The sequence below is a fragment of the Podarcis bocagei genome, assembly GCF_964188305.1.
Source record: "Podarcis bocagei genome assembly, chromosome: 5".
Lineage (NCBI taxonomy): Eukaryota > Metazoa > Chordata > Lepidosauria > Squamata > Lacertidae > Podarcis > Podarcis bocagei.
Genome location: NC_138129.1, coordinates 64,503,011 through 64,523,586, shown reverse-complemented (window position 1 = coordinate 64,523,586; position 20,576 = coordinate 64,503,011). Strand labels below are relative to the sequence as shown.

The 20,576-nt window shown below is 39.8% G+C and overlaps 1 protein-coding gene across 1 annotated transcript in view; it reads left to right on the top strand.

The window, feature by feature from the left end:
• JAK1 (Janus kinase 1) overlaps positions 1-20,576 on the top strand; it is a 38,122-nt gene that overhangs the window by 11,767 nt on the left and 5,779 nt on the right. Inside the window, exons 3-20 of the mRNA XM_081193674.1 lie at positions 308-506; positions 2,160-2,283; positions 4,026-4,179; positions 4,924-5,087; positions 6,523-6,862; positions 7,743-7,925; positions 10,863-11,020; positions 11,994-12,117; positions 12,868-13,057; positions 13,598-13,704; positions 14,666-14,806; positions 15,596-15,683; positions 15,936-16,063; positions 16,334-16,469; positions 17,610-17,761; positions 18,118-18,268; positions 19,056-19,150; positions 20,087-20,279. Of these exons, the coding sequence (XP_081049800.1) occupies positions 308-506; positions 2,160-2,283; positions 4,026-4,179; positions 4,924-5,087; positions 6,523-6,862; positions 7,743-7,925; positions 10,863-11,020; positions 11,994-12,117; positions 12,868-13,057; positions 13,598-13,704; positions 14,666-14,806; positions 15,596-15,683; positions 15,936-16,063; positions 16,334-16,469; positions 17,610-17,761; positions 18,118-18,268; positions 19,056-19,150; positions 20,087-20,279 (2,827 nt within the window). The remainder of the gene's footprint in view (positions 1-307; positions 507-2,159; positions 2,284-4,025; positions 4,180-4,923; positions 5,088-6,522; positions 6,863-7,742; positions 7,926-10,862; positions 11,021-11,993; positions 12,118-12,867; positions 13,058-13,597; positions 13,705-14,665; positions 14,807-15,595; positions 15,684-15,935; positions 16,064-16,333; positions 16,470-17,609; positions 17,762-18,117; positions 18,269-19,055; positions 19,151-20,086; positions 20,280-20,576) is intronic.

Here is a 20,576-nt window from a genome sequence, read left to right as displayed (position 1 = left end):
TTAATTGCAATTAAAATCAAGAAACTAATATTGACTGTCAGCCCCAACAAAAATGTTCGTGTCTTAAAAGCTGGATAGGATTCTTCGTTAGCACCTCACTGTTGCAAGAAAACTGTGTATCCAAAATTGACCATAGTTACTAGAGTCTTTATTTTTAATAGTATTTTCTGGAGTTTTTTCTCACATTGGTGCCTATCCCCAGATGCCTACACAACCTTAGCTGCAAGACGAGAAGGAAACGGAAGTACAATCTCACTCTTCTGTGTACTGTTCTCTGGTTCTTCCCCTTTCATGTACCTGTATATAGTTTTTTAATGTAAGAGAAGACTGCAAAGCCATGGCTTTCTGTGCCAAACTGAGAAGTTCCAGGAAAAATGAAGTGAACACAGAAGCTCAAGAACCAGGCCTGGAAGTAGCATTCTATTTGCAAGAGAAGCCTTCTCTTAGGTATACGTCTGGCAGGTATACAGCAGAAGACCTCTGCATTGAAGCTGCCCGGAAATGCTGTGAGTTTTAGTTGTCTTCTATACTACTGTTTAACCTGAATGCCAATGCAGTTAGCTTAGTCTGCTGTAGCCTAGTGTCTGCTGAAATTCCCCAAATAGGTTTTTCTCCCCCTCCCCCCTTTAATCTTGTTTGTGGGCCTTCGGAACACTCTCTGTAGGTGATTCCCTTGAGAAAACTAGAGTTTGTTTTCCCTTAATGGATTTAGAGTTGGCCAAGAATTCATGGCTTCACTGTGTTATCCAGTGAAAGATTGGGCCCTCCAGGATGCTGCCGCAAAAATAATCATAATATTTATGAAGCTTAGTAGCTTTATAAAAGCTTTTCAGTGTGACTTACGACTATACCATGCAACATATAAAAAACAAAATAAGTAAAAATGAAGCACAATATGAGGCACTCAAACCATGAACACAATCCCTCCAGTCCTTAGCATTGGTTTAAACTATGACAGACAGTCCCCCAAAAGAAAATAGCACCAGTCGCCAACACTCAAACTCATTCTATTCCATTCTCAACTACCTTTTCTGGTTTAAATAGAATAATTTTCTGATTATTTTTTTTTTTAAATATCCCTTTAGATATTGTATTAGTCCCCCCCCCCTTTTCATTCATAATTATTAGTTTAACAAATTCTGTTTTGCCTCTGCTTGTGTGGACACCATGTATAAATGTGACCCACTAAGTCCTCCTTAATATGTCCTTTTCCCTAATGTGTCCTCTTCCGTCTTACCAAGGTGTGCACTGGTCACAATATTTAGTTTGTACTTTGCTTTGGAAAAAAGCAACATTTGATCTGAAGCGATTCTGAGGCTGTCAGTTTTGATTTAGGGTGCGGACCTGTATCCTGATACTGAAGAACAAAGCATCATGCCTCCCACACTCACTGTTATGGATATAATTTTTTTAAGTACAGAAGTACAGTAGATGGATTTTTTCCTGTGCAGACCAATATCCACCAAATTAAGGCGTTTTGTGCTGGATACCCTACTCCCCCCCCCCCCACAAAAAAGGAACAGGCAATAACTTTGCTATATTTTGGTTGAATTGAATGATATTTGTAGGCATGGTAGTTCCTTCTGAGGGAGTGCATCTTGTCAAATTTCAGACGGGTAGTTGCAGTGGCATAATAATAATAATAATAATAATAATAATAATAATAATAATAATAATAATAATAATAATAATAATAATAATAATATTTTTTTATTTATACCCCACCCATCTCCAGCCACTCTGGGTAGCTTTCAACAGAATATTAAAATACAATAGTCTATTAAAAATAAAAAAACTTCCCTAAACAGAGCTGCCTTCATAAGGATGGTTTAATATCTCCTCTGTTCTTCTATTGACAACTTACGTTAAAACAGTTCCCACTTCTCTCATGATTGCTAACATGCAAACAGGGCTGAAGTTTCTGTATTTGTTTTATCCAACTTTGTTGTCACAAGTGTCTAGTACTGTGTAAACCCCCCCCCCCAGATTGGCACACAGTGCTAACTGGCTGCTATTCACATGCAACGTGCCCTTTAGTTCTAGGTGTCTTGTGCTCTGCTCAGTTCCCGATCACCTCTTTCTTTTTAAGGACTTGTGTGAATACATTTTTATAGTGCTTTTCCCCAAGCTGATGAACTTACATCATTTTCTTTTAACAGCTATATCTCCATTGTGCCACAACCTGTTTGCACTCTTTGACGAAAACACAAAGCTGTGGTATGCCCCGAATCACGTCTTCCAAATAGATGACAAAACTGTACTCCGAGTACATTATCGCATGAGGTACATGTAACAAGACTTTTATTCCATTGTTAAATCTTTTCAAATACCTGTGACTTTCTGTAGAATATGGTATTTAATTCAGTTTACAACCAGTCCTCAGACTATAGCCTTGGATATCTCTTTCCAAGAGTCTGACTTGAAAGGTTTGAAAAGGTTTTAGTCTTACTGCTTGTGACACAAAATGAATTCATTGTAACTTTTGTTATTTGATTGTTGCCTTGAGTTTCCAGGGGTGTTGAAAGAAGATTAGGTATGAGTTCAATGAATAGCTAAGCCAGGCATAAAGTCATAATTATTTGGTTTGATGTAGTCTTACAATTAGGGTTGCCATATTTCAAACACTGGCAATCTGGACAGAGCTCCCCTCCCCCTAGTTGTTCAGCTTTCTTTTTTTCAAAATCACTTTTAAAAATGCTGGTTTTGAACTATTTTTTATGAAAAATTGACAAAAATGGCACTGCTGACATACACCCAAGTTTTCATGGACATTCTGCCGTTTCTTGAAACGTGGTCTTCGAGGTAACATTGATCTTCGACTGCCTTTGGAACAATTGTTACAGCATTTTGTAGCCTGCAAAAGTGTATTCTTTGAACCCTGGCGGGGTTGTCTTATTTAGCACAAAGAGAAATTGGCTACAGTCCAAAAAACAGCAAAGTAAAAACAGACACAAGATACAAGATTGCATTGTGTATGTGTTAAGGAACAAAAAAGCAAATTAATGGCCGCTTTCTCATATTAATTTCCACACGCCCTTTTTAGGATGGTTTGTATTTCCAGGCTACATAAAGTAAAGCAATGGGATGGATGAGAAGGTATATCTGCAGATCTGATGGAGATGTGGCCATTCCCAGACTCATGCATCATTTTTTACCTAAAAGGCGCATAGATATAGATAAAGATAGTATGTACACACACACACACACACACACACACACACACACGGTCTAATTTTCTAGCTTTTAATTCCTAAGCATACATATTATACCACCCACCTCCCAGCTCTAATTTAGTTGATCTTTATCATCAAAATCCTCCTTTATTACTTGTATTTCACAAAACCTAAAGCCACCTAGTAAGTTCATGAGGAGGATTTGAACTGTGGACTTTCCAGTATACAGCTCACTCTTGCCCACTCTGCTCCAGAGATCCATGCGAACAGGATAGCACCACCTGTTTATCAGAATGCTCTTTTAAATTTACTGTTTTCATCGCTTCAGTGACAGTATTGTTAGTGGCACAATTAAACTAAACAGTACTGTACCAGATATTAAATATGGTAAATTGGATTCACCCCCCCCCCCAAGGTCACAAACCTATTGGGTGGAGTTTAATGTTCTGTTTTGCCCAACCTTGTGTGGTCATTACTCTGAGTGATACTGGTGCCTAGCAGGAAGTAGTTTCTGGGATTAAGTCATGTTAAGGGGAAATTCTGTGTTAAGAAAGTTGTACGGCCATCACTGGCTTGGGCTGCACAAGGAAGTTGGGGGGGGGGGCTTGGAAGGGAGCAGTAGAAGGGATTAGGTAGGTCAGCTGCAGATGGCTTTGCTAATCTTAAATTAGCAGCTTCAACTTGAGAGGTTATGAGCGAATTGCCGTTCCTATTAGCTGAATGTTATTTTTGTTGACCAGGTTCTATTTTGCTATTTGCTGAGTCCTTATTTTCCAGTCTTATATTAAAAAGGTTAAATTTTGCACATGACATCACATAGTTTCCCTAAGTCCCGTTCTTTACTTCCTCAAGGTTTTACTTTACTAATTGGCATGGTACAAACGAAAGCGAACCCCCGGTCTGGCGACATTCTCCAAAGAAATCAAAGAGTGCTTATGAGAAGAAACTAGCACAAGAAGGAACACCTCTACTTGATGCAAGTTCACTAGAATATATCTTTGCACAGGTAAGTTAGAGGGTGATTTTATGTTTGGTGGTATAGCAGCAGCATCCTTTTAAAAAAATATATCAATACAATTTTATCTTTGTTTCTTCAGAAGGTGGTAGGTCTCATGATCATGTTCATGACCTGATTGATTATTTTTAAAATGATCCATATCAAATCCAATTTAAGTTCTCCATTCGTACACTGTCTAAATGCAGTAGTGGTTAGTGGAGTGCTGTGGGCCACTGGTGCTTGCCCAAGGGTAAGAGCACATGGAGCTTGGCCCAGTGTTGTGCATGGCAGTGGAGCCAATCTGATGCTTCCCACCTCCACATGCTGCACATTGAGCTCCCTGCACCTTGCCTCTCCCTCTCAGTAAGTGCCAGTGACACACTGTAGTGGGAAGCAGGGGGAGCCATGTTGCTCCACACACACCACTGGCCGCTACTGACTAAATATTTGACAATTTTTTTAAATAGATTCATTTAAATTTTATATTTCTTTAGATGTACATCTGCAGAAAAGTTACCTATAGATAATGCGATATAAGTAAATTAGGTTTGTGAACCTTTTTGCATCATACACCTGGGCCTTTTGATTCTATATGTGTTAACTATTTATTTTTTGTCGTGAAGAAGTGGCCTTGCCCGTTTGCTGATTCAAGCTTTAAAATGTTTCACATAGTTTTCTTCATGGGTTTCTGGTGGTTGAAATGATACAGCCATGCCTTTAGCTAAAAACAGCTTTCTCCCGCTTTCTGATTAGGGACAAAATGATTTGATAAGGTGCTTTGCACCTGTTCGGGATCCGAAAAATGACCAGGAGATTAATGAAATTGAAAATGAGTGTCTGGGGATGGCTGTGCTTGCAATCTCACACCATGCACTTAAAAAAGACCTGAAGTTGCCAGATGTTTCCAGAGACTTCAGGTGAGTCGGAATTTTTATTTTTAAAAAGTTTTTATGAAGTTGAAGGCATTCATAGTACAAATGTGCCATAGCAGTTCCTGAACCTTTATTGGTGTGAACTGTAATGACTTAAGTTGTCACTGAACTTAAAGCATTTTAATGGTGTGTCTCTCAGTAGTTGATGTGATTGAATTCTTGCCTTCTCCCCTCAGAATCCCAGACACAATTCCACACCACTCAGTTGTCTCCTGTTGTTAGCAAAGCAACAGTATGTGCCTGTGTTGTCTTGCTGATATTGCATGACTACAAGAGAGTAGTTTAGCCAGGGCTTTGCTGACTTGGAAATCTTCAGCCTGGTCTCAACTGTATCAATCAAGTAGCACATTTCTGCAGTTACCAGAAGCATTACCTTCTCCCTTTAGCTCCATTTATTTCACAGTTCCTTATTACTGTTGTCCAGAACACTGCTTTTATTAGCTAGTCGTGACTAATATGGTAGCAGTTGGGGCCAGGTAAACTCTCTGACTTGTTCTTAAGAGCTCCTTTATATCCCCAGAAGCATTAGCCATGGTCAAGGGAAGGTGTTCTGTTGCTGTTCCATCTGGACATGTGATTCAGGAAGGTCGTCTGTCTCTTGCTCGGCACATTTTGTGTAGAGTGTGGCAGTTGACCAAGCTATATGGTTCTTAATTGTATTTTTATTGCTGCTAATCTTCATTGCTAAAAGCCATAGACCACCGCAATTCAATACATAAAGAAATAGAAACAAATCAAATATACTTCATCAAGCAAAACATATATTCCATCAAGTCTGCAGTAACCATGCAGACCTGACCGATAAACTGCAATACAATATAAGAAATAAAAGAAGCGATACAAATATAACTAAAAATAATATGACTATTCAGTGCAGTGGTTGTGCTGTCTCCCATCTTCAACCACAAATCCACACACAGAGACTGCAGACCTCCGGAATAAATCTTGTCAAACACTGATGGTCTTCAGATCACAATTTGGGAATGCCTACTATAGATCAGGGTTTCCTAACCAGCTGTTTTTGGACTACAGTTCCCATCATCCCTGACCACTAGGGCCCTGCAATCTAGGTATGATGGGAGTTGTAGTCCAAAAACAGCTGGAGACCCAAGTTAGGGAAACCATGCCTTCTGTCAGTGGTGGACACATCAAAGGATATCAACCCTCTATTTCAAGGAGAGGTTTCTGAGCCGGAAGGAGAATAAATTGAACCACATATCTTTAAATACATTGCACTCATAAACAACAAATATGCTTTTATGTGTTTATGTATTTGTAATCAGTATTTTTATCTGATATTTTGAAGGCTTTTTTGTTTCTCTATACATTGTTTTTCTTGAAATATCCCCTTGGGCAGCTTAGAATAAATGAAACATTGACAGAAACAATGAATATGCATCTCTTCCCCACCCCTTCCCAGCTATAAACGGTATATTCCCGAAAGCCTGAGCAAGACCATAAGACAGAGGAACATCTTAACCAGAACACGGATAAACAATGTTTTCAAGGATTTCCTTAAGGAATTTAACAAGAAGACCATTTGCGACAGCAGCGTTTCTCCGCATGATCTGAAGGTGAAATACTTGGCGACATTGGAAACGTTAACGCAACATTTTGGTGCAGAAATACTCGAGACTGCCTCGTTGCTGATTTCATCAGAGAACGAGAAGATCTTTGACACGGGTTACTCCGAGATCATCCCATGTTATCAAGTGATGGTAACAGGCAATAATGGAATCCAGTGGCGGCTGAAACCAATTGTAAGTATGCTAATGGACATAAGTGCCAGTTCCGTTGCCTAGCTAAAAGTCCTTGCGCTAGAGGAATTGTTTTGTTGCATTTCACCTATTTATTTAAATAACATCTGTACAGCATTGTTAATTTCAGAAACAGCTATAATCAGGAATCTCATAGGTAAACCACCCAGCCTCTGAGGTCATGAAAGTTGCTTCCAGTCGGTAGCTATGGCTTAGATGTGTTTACTTATTTATAAACACACTTTGTACTGGTAGAAGTGTCTTCTTAAATAAGGTTTCATTAGAACAAGACTGTACAACAGAAGGAAGTTCAAACAATGGACAGAGATCTTTTCAGTTATAGGACTTTTGAACTCTTTGTTTTATGGGTGTGAGATGAGCAAGAATGAATGCAGGAGCAGGTGTTTGCATTGCAAACCTGCTCATATCATGGTTCAATACTAATGGGAAGTCTTGCACTTCTAAAGCCTCATTTGGGGCTCATTCCACTTGCCACACCATTTTCTCCTGGGAAAACCCAGTGTTTGCTGTTGAATTGGAACAAATTGTTTTTCTGTAGATTGATGTTTGTTCCGATTCTGTGGTAAACAGTGGGTTTTCCTTGGGACAAATGAAAAACTGCTTGGACCCATGCTTTCTAGTTATGGGACAAGCAGAAATGCGGACAAGCCCTGTAATTCAATTATAATTGAAGAAATATAAAACTTCCTTTTTGTAGGCCAACACAATTGCCTACAATTAATTTGATTTCACTTTTATCATTCAGTGTTCTTTTATGTCTTTTCTGTGCAAGCACACGGCACAACACACAGTTCCAGAACTTTTCAGGTTCAGGGTTCTTCTATCTTTCTGCCCCTAATCTACATGTGTTTATGTCACACAGGTTACACAGAGCGAGAGAGAGAAACACAAAACAAAGAGGAAAAGATCAGATGGCAAAGCCAAGAAAAACGAAGAAAAAAGTAAGAGAGAAGAATGGAATAGTTTTTGTTACTTTCCCGAAATTACTCACCTTGTGATCAAGGAATCCACGGTCTGCATTTACAAGCAAGATAACAAAAGGATGGTAAGAGCTCTAGATCCCATTACACATGTTCATACACTTTTAAATTCTGTGCAAATGATAACAAAATTACCATTCCTTAATTCTATGCCCTTTGGTAGAAAATCAAGTGTTGCACTAAGGAGGTTATTCTATCAGTGTAAATTATTAACAAGACAATTTTAGCATGCGACAAGGCTCATCTTACCCTTTTTGGAGTAGCCTGCTGAACCTTATTTGAAATTGGAACTTTGTCCTATTTACACTGTCATCAAAGGACTGGAAAATACATGACACTCATCTAGCTCATATACATATATGTGTGTGATCATCCAAACCACTTGAGCAAGGTGTTGCAAAAGTACTGACAGAAACCCAACTGTGTATTGTTAATTAAGGTAGCAATATATCCTATGCAAATTGTTTGTGCATACAAGATCTTCCCAATGCTGGGAAGCTGTGTCTAAGGTTCATAGATCTGAATCCAGAGAAGGCTAAACGTTTTTGTAGGAAAATGCCAAGATCTAGAGGAGGTGTTTCCTTTTTAATGGGTCTTCAGTTTATCCTCCTCAGAGCAGGTGCTATGGATTTAAGCTGAAGATCCAAACAAACAAACATACATACATATATATATATATATATATATATATATATATATATATATATATGTAGGTTTTGGTGTCTTCGGGTGTCTTCCCGTGTAAGAGTTGGGGTGTCTAGGCGACGTTTCGACGAGGTCTCACTCGTCATCTTCAGGCTGGTGCTTTCGGCTTCTTGTTACTAGAACAGAGCAGGATCTCAGTGTTTGAGTTCCTATAAATACTGTTGAGGGGGTGTGGTGTATAGCCTCCAACGTTTGGGTCTGGTGTGGTTGATTGGAGATGGCGTTCTGTGTGCCTCTGGTTCTGGTGTCGGTTTTTGTGGGGAGGGCTAATTTCCAGATGTCTGGCAGGCGGGACGTGTCGTCACGCTTGTTCATGTTGTGAGGGTGTTTCTCTATCTCGATGGCTTCCATGATTATTCTCTTGTGGTGATGTTCCATGTTAAAGAGCAATTTGGAATCTGCAAAATTAATTTCGTGTCCTGTTTCTTTCATGTGTTGGTAAAGAGAGGAAGTTTTTTCTTCTTTTTTGACGGCATTCTTGTGTTCTGCGATACGTGCATTTATTCGTCTGTTTGTTTGTCCAATGTACGTGGCTGGGCAGACTTTGCAGGGTATTTCATAGACCCCTTGGTTTTCTAACTGGATTTTATCTTTTGGGTTTCTGAGGATATTGGCTATTTTTTGGTTGGTGCAAAAGGCTGTTTTGATATTGTGTTTATGGAGGATTTTGCTAATTTTATCTGTAGTGCCCTTGATATAAGGAAGGAGGGCCATGCCATTGTTTTCTTCTGTGTCTTGGTTTTTGGGGGGTGTTTCTTTTTGGATTAGCTTCGTAACCCTGTTTTGCTGGTATCCGTTGGCGATTAACACATTTGAGAGATTCTGTAACTCAGTTGTCAAGTGGTCTTTGTCAGCCAGGCGTTTGGTTCTGGAGATGAGAGTCTTGGCTACGGAGTTTATTTGTGCAGGGTGGTGGTGTGATTGTGCATGTAAGTAGCGGTTGGTGTGTGTTTTTTTCCGGTAGATAGTGTGTCCTAGGGAGCCATCAGGTTTTTTGTAGATTAGGACGTCAAGGAAGGGAAGTTGGTTGTTGGCTTCTATTTCCATAGTGAATTGTATTTTGGGGTGTAGGCTGTTGAGATGTGTGAGGAAGCTATCTAGTTTTTCCTTCCCGTGTGGCCAAATTACAAAGGTGTCGTCAACATATCTGAGCCAAAGCTCTGTTCTAGTAACAAGAAGCCGAAAGCACCAGCCTGAAGATGACGAGTGAGACCTCGTCGAAACGTCGCCTAGACACCCCAACTCTTACACGGGAAGACACCCGAAGACACCAAAACCTACATTCCTGTACCCGTGAAAATCTACGAAAGCATATATATATATATATATATATATATATATATATATATATATATATGCAGGTTTTGGTGTCTTCGGGTGTCTTCCCGTGTAAGAGTTGGGGTGTCTAGGCGACGTTTCGACGAGGTCTCACTCGTCATCTTCAGGCTGGTGCTTTCGGCTTCTTGTTACTGGAACAGAGCAGGATCTCAGTGTTTGAGTTCCTATAAATACTGTTAAACTACAGACACCATCCAGTAACCAAACCATAGTGGCACCTCCGGATGCTGCACCCCCCTGCAATCCCTACACAGATCTGGCTGGCACAGGGCACAAAACCACAGCTCGCCCCTATACACGAAGCCAAGCCAGAGCACAACTATTTGCAGTACAACCATCTTCTCAGAAAAACTATTCACAAGCTCAAGAGGTCAAGACACGAAAGCTTTAGCAACTAATCCACACCTAATGACCCTCCTAAGTGGTACTCAGAATATCACTCAAGAAATCACTCAAGATATCCCTCAAGTAATTAATGAACAAAAGAAGATAAGGCACACTAACCTGGGAACTTCCTCTCTGCCCAGAACGTTGGAGGCTATACACCACACCCCCTCAACAGTATTTATAGGAACTCAAACACTGAGATCCTGCTCTGTTCCAGTAACAAGAAGCCGAAAGCACCAACCTGAAGATGACGAGTGAGACCTCGTCGAAACGTCGCCTAGACACCCCAACTCTTACACGGGAAGACACCCGAAGACACCAAAACCTGCATTCCTGTACCCGTGAAAATCTACGAAAGCAATATATATATATATATATATATATATATATATATATATATATATATATATATATATATATATATTAGTTCCTCTCAAGTCCACTGTGTATGATAGATACACATTTTACAAACTTCAAAATTCTAAGCAAACAAATGGATTCCTAAATGTTGATTACTCTTGTTTCTTAATTGAAGAGGAATAATTCTTCATGAAATTACTTTTCTGCTCTAGGAATTCAAGCTGTCTTCGTGTGAGGAAGCTTTGTCATTTGCCGCTTTGATAGATGGGTATTTCAGGCTTACTGCAGATGCCCACCATTATCTCTGCACTGATGTCGCGCCACCCTTGATAAAACACAACATTAAAAATGGCTGCCATGGTCCAATATGGTTAGTTGATATCCTTCAAATACTCTACTTTGTAAAGTTTTGTTCACATAAACAACATGCACGTTATTTCTTGCCAATGCTACTTTGGACTCTGCAAAGTAAACGGTTACATTGAAGTGAAGGAACTGATAACAGCTTCAGCTGCTAAAGTTGTTCTTAAAGTACTGTATTTTTTGCTCTATAAGACTCACTTTTTCCCTCCTAAAAAGTAAGGGGAAATGTGTGTGCGTCTTATGGAGCGAATGCAGGCTGTGTAGCTATCCCAGAAGCCAGAACAGTAAGAGGGATTGCTGCTTTCACTGCGCAGCAATCCCCCTTGCTGTTCTGGCTTCTGAGATTCAGAATATTTTTTTACTTGTTTTCCTCCTCCAAAAACTAGGTGCGTCTTGTGGTCTGGTGCATCTTATAGAGCGAAAAATACGGTATTCCCTTCCCACATTCAGTGCCACTGGTTAACAATAATATTATGAACATCTAGAGAAGATACCTCCATATGGTGGTACTTGTGAATAAGCATAGTATTCTTGGTTGCGGAATGCTTTCTATGTGTTTAATAAGGATTTTGCAACTTTTTGCAACTTGTGGGAACTGTATCTAAATAAAAGATAGTAGTAGTAGATTGTCTGTTCCTCTTTTTGAGACAACTTACCTCTTGGATACTTTGTTCAGTAATCTTAAAAAAAGTTTTTTTAAAAAAAACAAATGTTAAGAAATATGAGTCAGTCCAAAATTTGAACCTGCTCTTAAACTGCTATTTACAGAATCTCCAAACTATTTACAGAATCTCCAAAATATGAACTTCATATTCTGAACTTCTCACTCTTACTTTTATTTGGAATTCCCGATGGCCCCTACCTGAAATGTCTATGCTGTGGTTATCCCATATTTTTTAAAAAATTGGCTGAGTTTTGCTACATGACACTTGCTTTCAAGAGGCTTTTGAGTATAACTGCTCATTTTTGAACACTTCCAGCACAGATTATGCGATCAACAAGCTGAAGCAAGAAGGAAATGAGGAGGGGATGTATGTCCTGAGGTGGAGCTGTACAGATTTCCATAACATCCTCATGACTGTTATATGTAGTGAATACTCACAGGTACGGTAAGAGTTATCATTTATATGCCCGATAGCTTTAGCTGTAAAGACTGTACTTTGATCTATAAAAAATAATTTATGGATTTAGGATTGAGAAAAGTCTTGCCTTTGCTAGTTTTATATGCTCATGAGACTCCTGCACAAGTGTGACAATTTGTTCCCACTTATTTCTGAGAGAGCCTGCAAGCTGAAACTAGCTGAGTCTATTTCTGCATGTGACAAATTTAAGCAGACTCCATACTATGTACCATTCTGCTATCTGGAAGGTAAACTAGAGACAGGGAGTGGTTGATTATATAATAAGGTGTGGCGGTCCCTTCTCATCTGTAGTATTTCTACTACCAGTTGGAGTGTGATCTATGTGTATCTAAAGTATTAATCTGAAATTTTGGTGCCAAGGAGTTCTGAAATCATCTGTCATTGTACCTCTCTGATTGACATGGCACTGTTAACTGATCAACTTACATTGGATGGCAAAGCTATTGATGACATTGTTCCAGATTCTGGCTGAGAAAATACATGTGATGTTTCCTCTCATTATCATACATGTGATGAATCATCCAGGACTCCTTCGTTGTGTCACAAGATAGGATGAAAATGCTTCATCAAATGCTTGATACACAAACCTCTAGTATGATTTCACTGCATTTACTGGAATCTCCTCAGGAATACATTTAGACCTAATTATTATCTCCATGTTACTTGGGTTTACTTGATGATGATTTATTCTGTCTCCCTTCCTTTCCCACAGCAAATGCTGAACCCTACAAAACAGTACAAGAACTTCCAGATTGAAATGACTAAAGATGGATGTCGTTTACATGGATCTGATCGGTTATTTCTATCTCTGAAGGAGTTGATGGACCATTTAAAAGGACAGATGCTTAGGACAGACAATATTGTCTTCACACTAAAGAAGTGCTGTCAGCCAAAGCCAAGAGGTAGAGTCTTTAAGGTGGTCTTTCAGTAAAGATACTTTACAGAAGTACCGTATTTTTCGCTCTATAAGACGCACCAGACCACAAGACGCACCTAGTTTTTGGAGGAGGAAAACAAGAAAAAAAAATATTCTGACTCTCAGAAGCCAGAACAGCAAGAGGGATCGCAGCGCAGTGAAAGCAGCAATCCCTCTTGCTGTTCTGGCTTCTTGGATAGCTGCGCAGCCTGCATTCGCTCCATAAGACGCACACACATTTCCCCTTACTTCTTAGGAGGGAAAAAGTGAGTCTTGTAGAGCAAAAAATACGGTATATTTCTCATGGAAAACCTTTAACTTCAACTTGTGTTTCTCATAGAAAAAGTCTGTATCTCATCTAAGCTTTCTGTGTTTTAAGCAGAGCAATGCTGAAGAGTATGTTCAGCATATGTTTTACCTACTACAGTCATACCCCAGTGCTGGCTAATTGCCACTGTTCTGGAAACATCACATGAAGTGGCAAATCTATTTGAAGTGTTTTAGTGAATGGTTTTTGTATTTCCAGAAATCTCCAATTTGCTGGTGGCGACAAAGAAATCCCTAGAATGGCAACCAGTCTGCCCGTTAGGACAGCTGAGCTTCCACCGAATCCTTAAAGAAGAAATAATACAAGTAAGCGATCATGACATTTAAACATTTTGTGTTTTATTACTCTTTGATAAATATTAATACCAATGTCTAAGAAAATGGAGGAAAACACTGATCACCTTATCCCAACCTCTGTTGAAATCAGTCGTAAATGTTCAGATTACAATGCACCTTCATGTTTCTGTGGTAACAAAAAGGTTCATTTCTGCCTCCTCAAAATCCTGCAAGTTATTGTATGCACTGCTATTAATCTGATGCAAAAAGGATATTCTAATCTATTTTTGGAGAGGGAGCTATGAGTCAAGCTGTTTTTAGGTGAAAGGTTACTCAGATCAGTTTGTTTTAAAGAGGAAGACTTCCTTAATGAGAAATGCATACCACACATGATTCTGTAAAGCATTAAGTAACTTTACTGCAATTTGCAGAACACTCTTGTGACTCCAGAATTCATTTGAGTACAAATGACTTATTATCAAGGCTGTCCCATCAAACTGACTTGCAGCTTGAAGAAAAGATAGCAACCCAAGTGGTATTACTTTTTAGGATTTCAAAATAATTTCATTCATATCTTGTTAGTTTGAAAAAGAAGCCATTAGGCGATATTCTAATTACCGTATTTTTTGCACCATAACACTCACTTTTTTCCTCCTAAAAAGTAAGGGGAAATGTCTGTGCGTGTTATGGAGGGAATGCCTACAGGTGGCATGCCTACGGATTTTCCTCCTCTAAAAACTACGTGCGTGTTATGGTCGGGTGTGTGTTATAGAGCGAAAAATACGGTATATCTGTCACGTTGGACTCATTTGATACCAATGCAGAAGACTGATCTCTAGCTTCTTATCTATCAAATGAGTATAGTACAATTAATATACCTCTTGATAATGAAAACCCAAAGTGATGTGATGTGATGTTCCTTGCAGTTCTAAAGCCAATGGATAATAAGTATGGCACAATTTCTAACTTTTGGATTTAAACTATACTTTAGGGTGAACACCTTGGCAGAGGAACAAGAACGCAGATTTACTCTGGGGTCCTTAGGTATAAGGAAGATGAGAGCTATCAGGCTGAAAAGGCGATGAAGGTTCTTCTGAAAGTCTTGGACCCTAGTCACAGGCACTTTTCTCTGGTATGTTTCACTTTATGAAATGGCTGGTGTCACTGCTGCTAAGTCTTTATAGGCAGTCTGTAATGCAAGACTATAAATGATTGTCAACCCCATTTGAAATTACGGTTTATAACCTGGGTGGGAGTTCATACAATTGTTTGTGAGGCTACATCAATGCCTATTTCAACTTGGGAAGAGATAAAATACCCATTTATTAAAGGTATTTGTTGAACTGAAACTAGTCTCTTTGTATGTGAAAGATCTGTCTCATGTACCCAGTTAGGAATGGGGCGTCCCAAATTTGTTAGTAACTGATGTATCAGGAAATCTTTTCTTCTTGTCTGGAGAGGAAGATGTGTGTTGCATAGGGGTTTCTCATTTCCTGCGTGTCCTTATAGGGTAGAAACAGGTGCTGCATCTTAAGCTACTGCTCCTCTAATGGTGCAGACCAGCAAGTGTTTCTTGGACAGCACATCACTGGAGAAATGCAGCAGACTGCTTCCCTTTATAAGTCATTAGAAACTGGCAGCCTATGTTTCTGTCTGACACGTTACAGCCACATGAATCACTCCAGGATCTTTCTGTGGCTTCAGGACTTTACATAAAACCTCTTACCTGGGCTATTGTAATTGGTGAGGGGAATTTTGCTCATGGATAATAACAAACTCAAGCAGTAGTTTAAACATATGCACATCACTGAACTTGGTTATTGTTTAGACACTGGCTGTCTCTAGACTTTTACTGTTGCTTCTTCCTTTCGTAGTTTCGTTGATCTAAAATCTCTGCTCTGTCACCCTGTGTGTGTAATAGGCATTTTTTGAGACCGCAAGCATGATGAGGCAGATCTCCCACAAACACATCGTCCTCCTCCATGGAGTTTGTGTCCGTGATGTGGAAAGTAAGTGAAATCTTTTGAGTACTGCTTTTCAAAACGAAGTGGTAGTTGAATTCCTCATCTTAAAATGACACCTCTCTCTCTCTATTTACCGTAAATAAAAAAATCAGTCTGGTGATGCATATGTTTCTAAGTTAAACCTGCCTGAAATATGCCTTGCCTGCAGTTTCCCTCTCAATTAAAAATGCATTAAAGCGATTGAAGTATCTGTGCTCTTCCTACACCACTAATTTGTTTTTCCTGTGCTTGTTGCAGACATTATGGTAGAAGAGTTTGTTGAATTTGGACCTCTGGATCTCTTCATGCACCGCAAGAGTGATCTGCTTACTACTCCTTGGAAATTCAAAGTAGCAAAGCAATTGGCAAGTGCATTGAGCTACCTGGTAAGTCCCAGATGTTATCTACTGATAGCAATTCTTTCTGCAAGTCTTCCATATCACAAAATGCAACTTGCATTGGCTATGCATTCTGATATGCACACATAGGCCCAGTCAGTCTTAAAGTGAGTGGAAGCTTGCCTTCCATGAACTTCTGTAGTGTTTTGTGAACTGTTGTTCTAAGCACGTTTTTCAGATTATTCAAAAACGTATCCGGTGCATTTGGATGCCATCATATTAACATGCCAATTTCATGACATTCTCTTATAAATGCAGGAGGACAAAGATCTAGTTCACGGAAACGTTTGCACAAAAAATATACTCTTGGCAAGGGAAGGAATTGACAATGAATATGGACCTTTCATAAAACTGAGCGACCCAGGAATTCCAATAACAGTGCTGTCTAGAAAAGGTATTCTTTTAGAAAATAGTTTTTATCAGAATTGTAAAGAAAACAACCTTACTACCTGTATCATGCATCTGTATATCAATGTGTATGTCTAGAGTGTGTTGGCACTAATTTTCCAAAGAGATGCACTGAGAATAGCTGGCATTGTCCATATCTCAACTAAAGCATCCATGACAGATGGCCATTCAACTTCTGCTTAAAAAGTCGAACTGCGCTTAATATTACAATTGGGTTAATATTAGAAGGACTAACTTGCCCACAGCATGGTACTGAATGCCATAACTTAATTGCACACTGGTTGCATTTACATGCTCATATCTAGGCTTTGACTCTCTGCTTGCAGTACTTTGTTCCTCCTTTTGTGTGAGCAAACAGACAAGCCTGTTAACTATAGTTTTTCATTTTGTTCAATGCTATTGAACAGTAGAAACTAGGGTTCTGAAGCGATTGACTACCCCATGATATGAAGGCAACTTTGAACTTGTTTGTGTTAAAAAAAAGTGTTGGAATAGCTATTGATGACGTGCAGCCCTGAAATTTGGTATACATGGGTCCAAGAGGCCAAAATTACTGGTTTGGGTTTTTTTTTGAAAATGTGATATTTATACACCCTTCTTGCAATATAGGGCACTCAAAGGACACCTCAAAATGGGCAGATTGTTTACACATTAACTAAGAATGTTTGTGCGTATATAGATCAAGATCCCTTGAATACTAGAAAAGTAAAAAAACAAGATTTAGCAAGTTTCTCCCTAGAAACAAGAGGGCAATAAATGAATCTTTCAAGTGACTCAGGTAGTTCAAGACTGTTCGCACAGCTGAAATATGGCAGATACATAGAATGTAGATTGGAAGCGACCACATGGACCATATTCAACCTTCTGCAATGTAGGGGTTTTTTTGCCCGATGTGGGGTTTGAACCCACACCCATTCCATAACTGCTTCCAGATTCTTTCCTTCCATGTATTTTCTCTATAGAAGTGGCTATTTCTATTAATAGTTCTGTTCTTACGTTAAAAGTGAGTCTCCTCAATGTACACCCCCCAAAAAAAAAGTAGTTTAAAAAGGAACTTGTATTTAAGCAACCAATACCATGATTAGCTTCAAAACCGTTTTCACCTCTCTTTTTTGTTTCCTCCCAGAATGTGTTGAGCGCATCCCTTGGCTTGCACCAGAATGTGTAGAAGACTCAAAAAAATTAAGTGTGGCTGCTGATAAGTGGAGCTTTGGTACAACACTGTGGGAAATTTGCTACAATGGAGAAGTGCCACTTAAAGACAAGACATTAGCAGAGGTAAGGCCTGGGTGGCTGTGGCGTGGCGGCGTTAAGGTATCCCTTTCTTACTATATTTTGCCTTTTGTGGAAATACATTTTTAGCTCTCTTGTAGAAAGCGTGTAGGGCAAGTGGAGATGTCAGCCGAAGAACCTTTTCGTAGTGCGCAGTAGAGTTTTACAAACAGAAGCCACATTCTGAGTAGCCTAATTAAACCCCAGTGGGGTTTTGCAAAACCTCAGTCCACTGCTAAGAGCTCCCCTACAAAAGGATATTTCCTGCTGGAAGGCAGCCTCTTTTGAAACTTGGGGTGTGAAAGAAGGCGTGTTTCCTAGCTCTATGAATAACACAGGTGTCTTCCCAACCAATCTTGCAGAAGGAGAGGTTTTATGAAGGGCATTTCACACTTCCAGTCCCATCCTGCAAGGAGCTGGCTGATCTGATGAAGCAGTGCATGCACTATGACCCCAGCCAGAGACCATTCTTCAGAGCAATCATGCGAGACATCAACAAGCTAGAAGAACAAAGTAAGTCATCTATTTTGCTTATTTCCCCTCTTCATTGTCAGTTTTATTTTCTTTGCTCTGTGGGATACATTAACATTAATGAATTTGCAAACATCTTGATGGCAGTATAAAAAAGCCATATATAGTCCCCCGCAGGCACAGAAGGGATTTGCTGTTCAGAAAGTAAGATAGTTACCAAGATGGCTCTATACATAAAAATCTGCAACCCGACACTGTTTTGGATTGCCGTTGTCATGGAATATTGTTTGTGTTACAGTAGTTATGGAAGCATCGAGGGTGACGTAAGGGTAGAGCTGTCAAGCTCTGCCTCACCATCGGTTCCTGTGTATTAATGATTATTTTGCCAGTGTTAATACCCCTCCCATAGCCCTTAGTATACACTGAGAGGTTGTGTGTAGTCTTCTTGCCCACACCTTGTGCTATGATTCTGCTTGCCTTGGTGAGAAGGTGGTTGGCTCTTGGCTAGGAATAAGACTACAAGGTTTACTCTGCACGTTCAGAATGGAGCGGGTGACTGCTAATCCCTGCCCTCAGATATTGCCAGCTTCCCTTTGCCAGTTTAACTCCCTCGTTTCTAAAGCAGTTGTCCATCTTCTGGGAAGATTTTCACTGGGGCCAATGATTTAGAGGAAGATACACAAATGTTAGGAATCTGCAGTTTGACAGAACATTCAGCAAGGTGATGGGGTCTGCTGAAATGCAGAGTAAACATATGTAAAAATAGATTTGAAAATTTAAAGGGTAAAAGTACTCATTTGTACCACTCTAATATTCTTACCTGTGTCAGATCCTGATATCGTCTCGGAGAAGAAGCCTAATGCAGAGATTGATCCTACCATTTTTGAGAAACGCTTCTTGAAGCGCATTCGTGACTTAGGCGAGGTATGTTTACTTCTATTGCTGCTGCTCAGTATTTTTTGAAGATTTGGCACTGAGGTGCTGTACAAGGTGCTCTTATTCCCCTTTTGCACCTGTAGTCATGGTGTGCTGAAACATAGATGGCTTGTATTTTTGTTGTGATCATTCAGCATTGTGTTCCTTCTATTGTTTTTAGAGATGGGAATAACGTGTTAAGTCAGCCCATTTCTCTGTGCAGGGCAATGGATTGTTCATATGTTTATAGAGCAAGTGAAGTGTGGAATATTCCCTTCTGACAGAAGTAAATATGCACAGGGCTCCAAAAGCAGCACAGAGTGCAAAGGGCAAGGTTTCTGAGTAGAGAGATGCCTTAGCTCAAACCTACCTGGGAGTCCCACCTCCCTTGGTGTAAGTTCCAGGCCCCCGTTTTACTTGTAGCAAACACTTCAGTGAGAGAAAGTACCGCACACACGTTTTATAGACATTCTGTTTATTGCTTGACATCTGTGGTAACTAAGTAACACCATCCAGAAGGCCACAACTCCCATCTGCCCCATCCAACATAGTCCAACGCCACCTGGAGGGCTACAGGTTAGCCACCCCTGCTTTTGTATGTTCAGTAGATATGTTCTGGTATTGCAAAGAGGGACTGAAGCAGGTACCCAGAAGCACCCAGTATGGAGTGGTTTTTGGTCCATAAGGCAATAAAGCCAGAAGCATTCAAAAGTCTGTAAAAGAAACCTAGCAGGGATTTGGTTCCTATTCATTTTTCTTCTGTGGAACTTCTGAGTAGTCGAGGTCACCCCGTTATTGCAGTGATGGCTGATCACGAATGCAGCCTTATCACTGGGTATCATTGAAACATTCTCCTAGGTGAAGTAGCTGCCTGGTTTTCTCTTTCTTTTGCAAAGCAAGTGTGTGGTGGCTGACCATGGTTTTTTATTTTCTTTTTGAAATTAGGGCCATTTTGGAAAAGTTGAACTCTGCAGGTACGACCCTGAGGGTGATAATACTGGAGAACAAGTGGCGGTAAAGTCACTGAAACCTGACTGTGGTGGGAACCATATTGCTGAGCTAAAGAAAGAAATCGAAATTCTGAGGAAGCTTTATCATGAAAACATCGTGAAATACAAAGGAATCTGCACCGAAGATGGTAAGCCCTGGAAGTTCTGAAAATGTTTTCAGTTTTCCTGTTTGCTTTTAAATTATCCCTCTCCCCCCCCCCCCGACATATCTAGGAAGAGACCAATTACTAAATTCTAGCAATACAATATACTTCTGTCTTAATCCCATTGAACATATTTATTACACATGTTACATCCCCTGGTTATGGCAGCTGGGAAAATGGACAAACTGACCTTTTTTCCGGTCATTGTGAATCATTCTTTTCCTTGGAACAGAAAGATTAGGAGGGATGGAAAGGTGTTAGGAAAACACTGGATGAAATGGA